The following is a 12,474-nucleotide window of genomic DNA, read 5'->3' on the forward strand; positions in this document are numbered from 1 at the left end:
TATTAGAATTATGTACAGTCTAAGCAGACAGACTTGAAACAGACTTGAAAATTACTGTCTGTGGTATTGTCTATCGGTAAAGACCCTGAGCTTTAATTTGTGGGTGTTGTTTTTTAATATCTATTTTGGTTGGCCAGAAGTCATGTTGCCTTTCAAATTCTTGGCTATGCTTTAGTTAGTTGATGGTTGGAAATCTGAGTTCTGTCCAGGAAAGACAGTCCTCAGAGTGAAAGTCTCGTGCTGGCCATTCATCCATAAATCGGCGGCACCTGATACAAAAGCAAGGTTGTATCTCGGTGTCACCAAACCACTCCCACTCGCACCGCTCCCCAGGCATGACTGGGAGACACCTCACTAGTACTTAGGGCAAGGATGAGTAACCCATTTGACGGGTTGGACAAATCATGATTTGCAAAAATGCTCATAAGAACATTTCCTTTAGGCATGTATTTGATAGGAATATATTTTGAAACCAGGAAATAAAATATCTGCAGCTATACCTGATCACTTAAAAACTTTCTATCACTAAGAGTTTCAATTTGAGGCTAAAATTTCAGAAACTAGCTTGAATGCACTGAACTGTTTCTAATATGCACCATTGAGCAAATGTTGTTCTTCAGTAAGATTTCTGTAGCTGTTTTGGTCAATTAACTTTTAAAGTTTGCTTCAGAGTGAATCTTAATAGTATTTGTTTATTTGCTTTATGTAGTCACTTAAATGTGTGAGTTGCATTATGAGTATTTTATCACAAAATTAGTTTTATAGTATTCAGCTGTCTGCTAGTGAGCCAACTCAGAATAGAAATGATAGATAGACAGATAGATGAAATGCATTTTCCATCAGATATTTTTTTTACATTTGGTGGTGCCAAATTCTCCATATGAAAACTTAGTCTTTTGGATTTTTCCAAAACATTCCAATGCTTATGTGGGCAGTGGTGATTCACTTTTCATCTGAATATTTTGGCACTTCTTTGAGTATATGATAAATACCCAAAACAAACTGTAGTGGCTGATGTAATAATTCTCATAAATGTCAGAAATGTGAACTCCCCTTCAAGAGAGACTTGAACTCCCCATGCAGTGAAATCCGTTTCCTTAGAAGACATCAGCATTCTACTTTGCCTGTTAACTAAATTACAGCTTCTGAAAGAAGGCGCCTAGTCTTTGAATGCACACTGAAGCATGCCCTACGTTAATTAAATGGAGAGGAAAAGGGTTGTAAAAAAAAAATGAGTAACACGGGAGGATTTCAAGAATGAGCACCCTAGTGGGTAACCGAAGTAGGTCTTTATGTAACTTCACTTTCCCAAAGCTTATACGTAGCATTTTACATTAAAAAAAAAAAATACTGAGAACCTTTTGGCTAATAATTGGTTCATCATGATCAGTAAACAAATTGCAACACTGATTATGGGCAAAGCAGGCAGTGAACAAACTTGAGTCAATATAAAATGAAGGGTTACCCTTGGTGTGAAGAATTCATTCTCGCACAAAGCTGAACAGGGACTTCTTGTGCTCTAGCACAGTAGTCTTTCCTGTCTGTTTCTCCCCTCTTCAGTTAAGAGCTTAAACTTTTATTTCGATTACAAAGTCAAAATCAGATTCACCAAAAATGCTTTTCATAAATGCTTCCTTCAAGTAGCTGCTTGTATTTCATGCCTCATATTATGCAGGTTGTGAAATCAAAGCTACCACATGCCTCTTTTATTCTAGACTAAATGTAGGATAAAATACTTTGAAGTTAAAAGAATAAAAACACTGATTAAATTATCCCAGGATTACCTCATAAGTAATCCTCACTCAGCATAATTAGAGAATCTTTCCCCATGTACAAATTTGTTCACTATTTCTTTCAAGATGCTCATTATCCACCTTTTAAGTTATATGGTAAACATAATCAAAACCATTCATTCAATTATTTTATTTTTTAATATTTTATGTATTTATTTGACAGAGAGAGAGAGATCACAAGTAGGCAGAGAAGCAGGCAGAGAGAGAGGGGGAAGCAGGCTCCCCGCTGAGCAGAGAGCCCCATGCGGGGCTCGATCCCAGGACCCTGAGATCATGACCTGAGCCGAAGGCAGAGGCTCAACCCACTGAGCCACCCAGGCGCCCTCATTCAATTATTTTAAGTTTATCTTGTATGTAACTTCATATTCTTATTCATGTCAAATGAATATGAAATTCTCAATAATTTACTTTGGTCAACTAGACAGACACTTAAAAACCATTGTTTGTTCAAATAAAACCGAATATGAAACCCTGATCATTTAAAAATAAATTTGATAGCATTCAAAAATAGTCACATTGCTATATCTAGTATGTGTTAAAGTCTTTTAGGGTGATTCTTAGATATTGATATTGTTTGGTTCATATTATGATGCACAATGTGTTCTAATTGTGGCTTCTCCACTGAAGTGGCCCAAAAAGAAATCTAGAGGGGAAACTCGTCACAGCTGAGACACCAGCATGCACCCTACTGTTAACGGAGCTGTGAGCCCCTCAGGTCTTACGGACTTCTTTGTATTTGTGTCCGGGAACCTCCCTCAGCCTAGAACATGATCATGGCGATGATGATGATGATTTCTGGACTGAGGGACTGAGGAGTGTATTAGAGAGTAGAGCCTACACATTGTTTCCCCTTTAATCTGAAATTTATTAATTTTGCTGGTGATTATGAGCAATCTTATTACCAGTTTTTGCCACTTTTAGAGTAGATAAGTCACCACCTCTAATCTTTCTCACATGGGTTGACAGAACTCAAGGACACTTAGAGACACCTTATCAGAAGTACAACACAAAGGAGAGAAGCTGTTTCAGTTGCAAATTGGCTGAGAAAGAAAATGGTCAACATACTAAAATGTATTGCGACAGGCTGCCAGAGCATTGGTCAGGAGCCAGACATTTTACATATGTTTTTAGTCCTCATTACCCATCAAAAATGGTCATATTATTGCTAGAGAAAACATTATATTGTTACAAACAAGAAAAGTGAGGCTAAAAGGGAGGTTAAAGAAACTCCCAAATTCACACAGGCAGCAAGTGATTCAACCAAGAAATTTCAATTCTGGACTCTCCCACAATCCAGTGAGAGAAAGTATCATTAATTATATAATCCCACAAATATTTAATTAAAAATGCATATGTATGATATTTATATCTAATTGTATTCATAAATACATATAGTATTCACCAGGGAATGGGTAGACTGCATTTAGGCTGGCGTCTGAAGGATGTGCGTGCATTTATCCAGAGAAAGAGAGGAAGGACTTCAGAAGTTACCTCTCCGCCTACAGAGAATATCACTTTTTGTCCTTTTGAGAGCTGCTGAAGGCAACGGAAAGAATGCCACTTTCTACTATAGGAATTTCCTGTGATGCTCTAACAGCTGGAACAGTAGATGCATCAAGTCCAGAAACACCATTTTCTAACTTCATGAGGCCAAGAATCAGGAACATGGAATAAAGGGCATCGTGCTTGGTTGGAGATAGCTCCAGTCAACAACCTGCCATGCCAGGTCCAGTCAGTAGACAAGAGGGCAACTCTCCTTATCAGACCTGTTTGTCCTTTGCTTCTAGAACTATTTTGTAACTTCCCAGAAATAATTCTTCCTGTTTGTTAGCAGAGACTCTTCCTTATAAACTCTTTTTTTCTTTTTCATTTAGACTGAAATAATATTATTACTCTTGGGAAATTGTTCAAACTTTTAAAATTTCTCAACTCCTGGGGGCGCCTGGGTGGCTCAGTTGCTGGGCGTCTGCCTTCCGCTCAGGTCATGATCTCAGAGTCCTGGGATCGAGCCCCGCATCGGGCTCCCTGCTCAGCGGGAAGTCAGCTTCTCCCTCTCCCATCTCCTGCTTGTGTTCCCTCTCTCGCTGTGTCTCTTTCTGTCAAATAAATAAATAAAATCTTTAAATAAATAAATAAGTTAATAATAAAATGAAATAAAAAGCTACAGTAATCAAGATAGTGTAATACTGACATAGGATAGACCTATAGATCAGTGGGATAGAATTGCATCCAGAAATGAACCCCTACTATTTTAGTCAATTTATTTTCAATAAGAATGTCAAGACCATTCAATAGGGGAAAAATGGTCTTTTTAAGAAATGGTAGCAATAAATAGATATACAAAAGAATGAAGTTAAGCTCCTATTTTTACATCATATACTAAAATTAACTCAAAATGCATAAAGAACCTAAATGCAAGACCTAAATCATAAAACTGTTAGAAGAAAACATAGTTTTAAACTTAGTGAAGTTGGTTTAAGCAAGTTTTTCTGAGATGAGACATCAAAACACAATCAACAGGAGAAAATAGATAAATTGGAATTTATCAAAATTAAAAACTGTCATGCTTCAATGGGTACTATCAAGAATTCACAGAATGGGGCACCTGGGTGGCTCAGTCATTAGGCAGCATCTGCCTTCAGCTCAGGTCATGATCCCTGAGTCCCAGGACCTAACCCTGCATCAGGCTCCCTGCTCAGCGGGAAACCTGCTTCTCCCTCTCCCACCCTCTGCTTGTGTTCCCTCTCTCCCTATGTGTCTCTCTCTGTCAAATAAATAAATAAAATCTTTTAAAAAAATTTCTCAACTCCTTAATACTCAGACCCTTTTTTATTTTTTAAAAGATTTTATTAATTTATTTGACAGAGAACGAGAGCACAAGCAGGCAGAGTAGCAGACAGAGGGAGACAGGGAAGCAGACACCCCACTGAGAAGGGAGCCTGATGAGAGACTCCATCCCTGGACGCTGGGATCATGACCTGAGTCGAAGGTAGCCACTTAACCACCCAGGCGCTCCCAGATCCTTTTTTAATATTCAGATCCTTTTCATCATCTGGGTGAAATTTCAGCCCATAGTCGATATTGGTTATCAGTGTCAAACTATCTTTGAGGGCAAAAAAAAGATACAGTGTAATCCCATGTTAAGCTTTTCACTAGCACAAGTGTCACAATACAGATACCTACAGTATTCAGGGGGCTAAGTCAATGAAAAAATATGTCCTTTAGGGACTGGGGACCACAGAGTCATTGTCTTATCTAAAGGAGGTAGCCAGGATTCAGAGCAGCAAATTCTATGCAGAAATTTGGTCACAAGAACAACATTTGAGTGGTGGTGGTGGTGTTGTTGTTGTTTAAGAAAAGACAGCAACTCAGATTCTTATATAGTATCTCCATAATGTTAATATTGGCATGTAATTTGTTGTAATATCATACAATCCTAATCACCTGTGAGCTAAGACGTGATAACGTTGATTCTATCCCACAGGGTCTTAAATCTTAGAAATTCAGCATACACTCGGTGAGCACCTTCTCCATGCCAGGCACTGTGAAAAGTATCAGAGATATTAACCAGATATAAACCAGCATCTGCCTTTGAGTCACTCACTTTCTGGTGACAGAAATGTGCATGATGTAAATTGTTATTATTTAGTAGGAGAAAATGAACTAAATCATCCAGTGCCACACATACTTAATCATAAATTATCACGGGTGCTGTAAAAGAAAAAAATAGGTAGCACAATTAGAGATCAGGAAAGGAGTAAGCTTGTATTTAAGGTGACATCTAAAGGATGCGCACATATTTACCCAAAAGAAAGACAAAGAAGGAGAACACTCCAAGCCGAGGCAGTGCTATCTGCAAAGACCTGAGGTTGGACGGAACTTGGCTTGTTTGGGGAACTAACTAAAAGGTAGCGCAAGAGAGTGTTACATAGTATCAAGGGGAAAAGTCATACACAACGAGAATGGAGAGAGAAGTGGAGTAGATCACATATGGACTTGCGGTCCATGTTAAGAATTTTGTGAAAGAAGAAGCTGTGGTTAGGATTTTAAACAAGAGTATGGGAAAGTAAGATCCAAAGTCTAAAGGCATCATTCTGTATACAAGTCGGGAAATTGATTGGGAGGGTAGTCTTTTTTTTTTTTTTAAGACAACTTGAATTGGGTTTTATTTCAGCCAAAAACATCCTCATCAATGAACTGCCTTTACCCCCAAAAGCCTTTGTATCATCTTTTACATGCCTCCTTTTCAGCTGTGGTGGCTGCACATCTGTCTTCTCTCTAGACTCCAAGCCTCTTCAAGAGCCAAGAGGACACATGTACATTGTCTTTCTAGAGCCAGGGCCTGATACAGAGTAGGTACAGAAGTCATGTTAAATGAATGATTGTTCGTGGCTCAATGGGAGGGTAGTCTTGTACCAGAATCCCAGTGACCGGTTAATAGACTAATTCTGGAGTCTGGTTTCATCCTAGGGTGATGGCATTAGAGACACAGAGAAGAGTGCAAACTTGGGATATATATTTTGGAGGTAGTAGGTAGCTGTTGGAGTACAAAATGTGCACAGCTTAGGGGTATGGAAGGAGATGACACTGGATAGGTAGACTGGGAAAACTCATAAATGACTTCAGCTGCCATGGTAACAAACTTGGACTTTATCTTATGGGTAAAGCAACGCTCTTGAAAGTTTTGCCAAATGAATTAATACAGCTGGATCTGTGTTGAGCAAATAGTAACGAGACTCGGTCTCCTGTCAAGACTTTATGGTCCAGCCATAATTAGTCTTCTTTTCCATATGCCATCAGTGTAATCACCATCAGCAAATTGTCAGCTTCTAAGAGCATTAAAGCCCATCTTTGTTTCCTAACTGTAAGGCTGACATCATGACTATCTTGTCATTTCAAGTTTGGTTGTATTCATTCCCATTCATATAAAGAAGATACTCTGTCCTATGAAGACATGTCAGTGAATCTAGATGTATCTATTCAACTCTTCTGTCTTGTGGCTTCCACGCCCAGAACCCCATGCAGTACATGATGCGTGCTGCTGTGCCCGAATGCCTCGTTGATGATGGAAGCATGTGCCTTATTTCACACTCCCATCTGGAGAGCCCAAATATGCTAATGCTGTGCAAGCTCACATGAGTGTGAGTAGACTAGACTCGTCCTGATAATGTGCAGTTAGCTACAACAGTAGCTAGTATTCTACAATATGAAATAGTCTGTAGAGGAATTTAGCAGCTCAGCTTTGGCTTCTGGAAATGAGGGATTGTATCTACCCTTTTGCTTAACAATGAGACAGACAGACAGAAAAAACATATGAAATAGCAGTTTTCAGACACTGAACAACAGACGATGCAAGGGAATGTTCCATGGGAGGAGAATAACAAGTGAGGTGGGTCTGTGTGTACCCAGGCTCACTGCATGGAGAAAACCCTTACCAAAGCACATCATGATCGAGTTACTAAAGACCAGGACATAGCACAATGAGGGTGAACCCAAGCAAAGTTCAATAGCCCTTTGAGTTAAAGAAACAAAGTTTAGACTTTTGGTAGGCCGAAGTGGCTGGATTTGCAGGATGGAATCCTCAAGAGGATGGTACAGACACAGAGAAGGAGTTCTTAAGAATCTACACTGAGGGCTGTCGGGTCTTCAACTCAGTGTTGATCTGCACATGCATGTGAGCAGAGTTAAAAGTATGGAAAATACCACCAGAAAGAAACAGGCAGAACAGTCCCTGGACCACACACAAAGAAATAGTTTATGTTCCCATCATTAAACGAGGAAAGACCTATCAAGTGGGCACTGAGTAGAGGTAAATCAACAGAAGGCACAGAAATTGGATAAAATTAGTCCAGACTGCAGACTACTCAGAAGGTGATAAAACTTTAAAAACAAAACTTGAAAGTATCAAATCAATTCCACATCTCTTCACTGTGTGCCAGTGTAACCTACTAGTTACAAGAATGCAACAAAATCCAGCAACCAATATGTAAAACTCACAATGCTAATAAAAATTAACAAGCATTAGAAGGAGCAGGAAATGTACTACCCATAGCCAAGAAAAAACTTAATCAATAGAAACAGACCTAGAGATAAAAGAAATGATAGAACTGGCAGGCAAAGACATTCAGACAGCTATTATGAATATTCTCCTTATGTTCAGAGCATGATGAGGAGAGAGTTGGAAGACATGAAAACACACAAATGGAAACTCTACAGATGACTATAATGGCTGCAACAGGGAGTACACCAGATGAGATTAACAGCTACTATACGTAACAATGGAAACTACCCAGATGAATCATGAAGATAAGAGAGACTGAGCAAAATGAACAAGACATTGGTCGTCTATGGGAAAATATCCAGCGATGTCACATATGTGTAAATGGAATCCTAGAATGGGGAGGAACAGAAGAAATATTTGAAGACATCAAAGCTGAAAATTTTCCAAATGTGATGACGGCTATATACCTACAAAGGTTTGGCAAAACCAAGAAGAAGAAACATGAAGAAAACCCTTACTAAAGCACATCATGATCAAGTTACTAAAGACCTGTGATGAGGAGAAAATGTTAAAAAGTGTCAGACCAAAAAAAAAAAAAGGAAAGAAAGAAAGAAAAGACCCAGAAACAAAAATAAGAATGACAGCAGACATCAGTGGAAACAATGCAGGCCAGGAGATAATTAGGGATATCTTTAAAGTACTGGTGTGCAGTGGGGGAGGGCATTTTGTCCCCTTAGTATTCCGTACCACAAATATCCATTTAAAATGAAGAAAAAAGAAAGACTGTCTCAAACATAGAAATAAGAAATAATTTCCCACTTGCAGACCAGAAAAACACATGAAAGGAAATCTTTTAGTCGGAAAAAAAAATTGATATTAAAAGGATATTTGGATCCACAAGAAGGAATAAAAAGCTTCAGAAATGGGTAAATGTAGAGAAAATTTTTCCTCATTTTTAATCTGTTGAAAAGACAATCATCTAAACTTTGAAGCAAAAATAACAGTAATTTATTAGGGGGTATAGTGTATATGCAGAAGTAAACTGTGTGCATGATGAACAGTAGCACAAAGACCAGGAGAGAGGAAATGGAAATATACTATTGCAAGTGTCTTACAAGTGAAATGGCATCATATTATTTGAAGGTAGACTCTGATAAGTTAAAGTCATATATTGTAAACCCAAGGCACCACTAATAAAACAAAGAAAAGCTAATAAAATAATAGTGGAGATTAAAAGAGATACTCAATTAATCTAAAAGAAAACAAGAAAGAAAAGTAAAAGGAATAAAGACCAGATGGATAAATAGAAAACAAGAGGAAGACAGTAGATTTAAACTCAGCCATATCAGTGATTATATTATAAGCAAACGGAAAGAACACTGCAACTAAGAGATTGTAAGACTGGATAAAAAGAATTACCTTACTATATGCTGAATTTGAGAAATCCACTTTAAAGACAAGGATGGGAAAAGGCAGAAGATGGAAAAAGATACACCACACTAACATGAGTAACACAAGAGGGTACATAATATATTGTTCCACTTCCATGACCTCAGAGGACAGAGGAAAGTAGTGACAGACAGCAGATCGGGAGCTGCTGGCCCAGAGAGCAGGGGAAGGTTCTAACTGGAAATGCCACAAGGCAACTTCCCAGAGTGATAAAACTGTTCTGTACCTTCATGGTGATGGTAGCCATTCCACTGTACACACCTGTCAAAATGCAGCAAGCATTATACTTAAAACTGGTGGATTTTATTGTACGTAATTTCAATAAAGATGATAAAAGGAAGAGGGGGGGAGGCAGAAAAAGAGAGGAAGGGGGGAAGAATAGAGAAGAAAAGGAACAGGAAAAGAGAATAGGAGTGAGAAATTAATCATTTGTTTTAAAAAAGCACAATCACTTCAGTAAGAACGGTTTCCACAAACCCTTCACCCCATCGTGTAAAACATCTGAGCCCTTTTTTCCAATCCTTTTTGTCTGCCCATGTCTCCACTCTGATGGTCTCCCCTTCGACGTCAAATTTATCAAGCTGTTGTACCAAACAGAAGGTGAATGCATCCCCAAGAGAAATTCCTGCACCGGCTGATGACAGTGAAACTCGCCTGATTAAACGAGGCATGGCTCACACATTTGCTGTCCATAGCACTGACCTCTCCCTTCCTGACCTCATTTGCTCCATCTCAAGCTACATCTTCTTCTTCTTGAAATTCCACCCAAGTCTCTTCTCTCCATCTTCTGCATCTCAGTTCCTCTCTTCAGTAAGGAAGACCGACTTCTACATCCTCCTTCTGTCCCACCGGTCAGGACAGCCAGAGTATATGTGGGACTGTTAACGGTGGGTCTTCAGACACGCAGGGGACGGGAGTAGGACACCTAAACGTCGGATGGTAGACACATTTCATAATCACAGCGGCAACCAGACGGCAGAAGGGAGCTGGACTCCAAGGCTCTGGGGATCGTTGGGGTGATCACAAGGTGGAGGGTGGTAAAGTGAAAAAATAGGGCTGGGGTTGTCAGAGGTGGGAAAGAAGATACGAAATACAGAAGAAAAACAAAACAACATAGAAAAAGCTCTGAGTGTATTCACATCCAATGCTAACAGGCAATTAAATGAAAGAGATCTTGTCAAGCACTATAGAGAAAATAGAAATAAAACCCATTCTCATATCTTGAGGTGATTTTCTGATCAACAGTGATTCAACTCTCTGATGATACCTAAATACTAATCATTTAGATACCCTAGAGAATTAACTTTCTAACCTGAATATACTAGTAGCTTTCTTATTCACTTCAAACCACCATAGACCAAAGCCCTTATAATGGCATAGGCATAGATGTGGGTATATGTGAATGTTTCCAAATCATGAAGGTTCACTAGTGAAAGGCATATATATACCTCTATAGAGACGTTATGTTCCCCCAGATTTGAGGATGATAAAAAGTTGTCCTCAGTGACTGTCCAGGTGTTTTCATGGCTCTTCTTCTCCAGGTGCTTCTTACTCTGACCACACATTCCCTGTGGAGAAGATGGATGATGCCATAGCTCCAGGCCAGGAATATACGTATGAGTGGAAGATCAGTGAGGACAGCGGACCCACACACGATGACCCTCCGTGCCTTACACACATCTACTACTCCTATGAAAATTTGATACAGGACTTCAACTCTGGGCTGATTGGACCTCTGCTCATTTGTAAGAAAGGTAAAGAAAAAAAAGAGAGAGCAACAACTAAGATTGAAATGGTAAGGTATACTATAATGAAATGAGGATTGGGAGAATCTTGGAACCTTTCTGTAAATCAAAGGGAGAAGCACAGAAACCAGACCCTTGCTTCACAGGTATTTGAGGGTTGGAATATTCCTGTTTCTTCTAATCCTTCCTTTTTCTCAGTCCTGGGAGACTCTCCCAAGTAAATCCCTGTCTGAGAGTATGTTTTGATACCAGGTCCATAAGATCTCTAATATTTACCTCAAAGCCAAGTCTTTTTGAAAGTATACATCTTATATATTGCTGAGAGTACTTGGAAAGAACTTCAACATACAACCCAGCAATCGCACTACTGGTATTTACCCTAAAGATACAAATGTAGGGATCTGAAGGGGCACGTGCATCCGAATGTTTATAACAGCAATGTCCACAATAGCCAAACTATGGAAAGAACCTAGATGTCCATCAACAGATGAATGGATAAAGAAGATGTGGTATATATACACAATGGAATACTATGCAGCCATCAAAAAATGAAATCTTGCCATTTGCAGCAACATGGATGGAGCTAGAGGGCATTATGCTGAGCAAAATAAGTGAATCGGAGAAAGAGAATTATATGATCTCGCTGATATGAGGAATTTGAGAAACAAGACAGAGGATCATAGGGGAAGGGAGGGAAAAATGAAACAAGACAAAACCAGAGAGGGAGACAAACCACAAGAGACTCTTCATCTCAGGGAACAAACTGAAGGTTGCTGGGGGGTGGGGGGATAGGGATGGGGTGGCTGGGGGATGGACATTGGGGAGGGTATGCGCTATGGTGAGTGCTGTGACATGTGTAAGCCTGACGATTCACAGACCTGTACCCCTGAAGCAAACAGTACGCTATATGTTAATTAAAAACATAAACAACCACAATAAACTACTCTGTGGGAAATGATGTGATAGACCCACCCCCTGTCCATATATACACACATACACACGTACACACATTCCTAATTCATTTACTCACTGCACAAATACACATTTGCATTGCCTGGTATATAAAAATACTGTGGTGGCACTGAAAAAAATTTGAATTTATAAAAAGCTCTTACTTTATTTTATTTTCATTTACTGCCAGCTGCCTTCCTCAGCTGAGAGAATGGACTAATCGCGACCTCCACAAATTCTCTAACGCCTCATCTCACGTACGAGCAAGGTGGCTGTGTGAGACTCGGAGGGTGCCTCGCCCACCGAGCTGAAGCCCCTGTTTATTGGCCTCTTGACACTTGAGAAAATGAGTACTTTCACTAAAGCCCTGACCATCACCACATGTGTTTTCTTCGTGCCTGGTCAAGTTTACCTCTAAATCCCATTCCTCAAGGCTATGAGATGTCAGAGAAAATCCTTACTGTGGCACTAGGATTTTAGTAAGCCCCCAATCACTATTACTTGATAAAGATGCTACTTTTTAAAGATTTATTTG

General features: G+C 39.4%; 1 protein-coding gene across 2 annotated transcripts in view; it reads left to right on the forward strand.

Annotated features, from left to right (window-relative positions):
• The window catches only part of F5 (coagulation factor V), a 71,235-nt gene that overhangs the window by 13,916 nt on the left and 44,845 nt on the right, over positions 1–12,474 (forward strand). For both annotated transcript variants that reach the window (XM_080824944.1, XM_080824943.1), the window contains exon 4: positions 10,785–10,997. In XM_080824944.1, coding sequence (XP_080681070.1) covers positions 10,785–10,997 — 213 coding nt within the window. The remainder of the gene's footprint in view (positions 1–10,784; positions 10,998–12,474) is intronic.

The sequence above is a fragment of the Martes martes genome (assembly GCF_963455335.1).
Source record: "Martes martes genome assembly, chromosome: 15".
In the NCBI taxonomy this organism is placed as follows: domain Eukaryota; kingdom Metazoa; phylum Chordata; class Mammalia; order Carnivora; family Mustelidae; genus Martes; species Martes martes.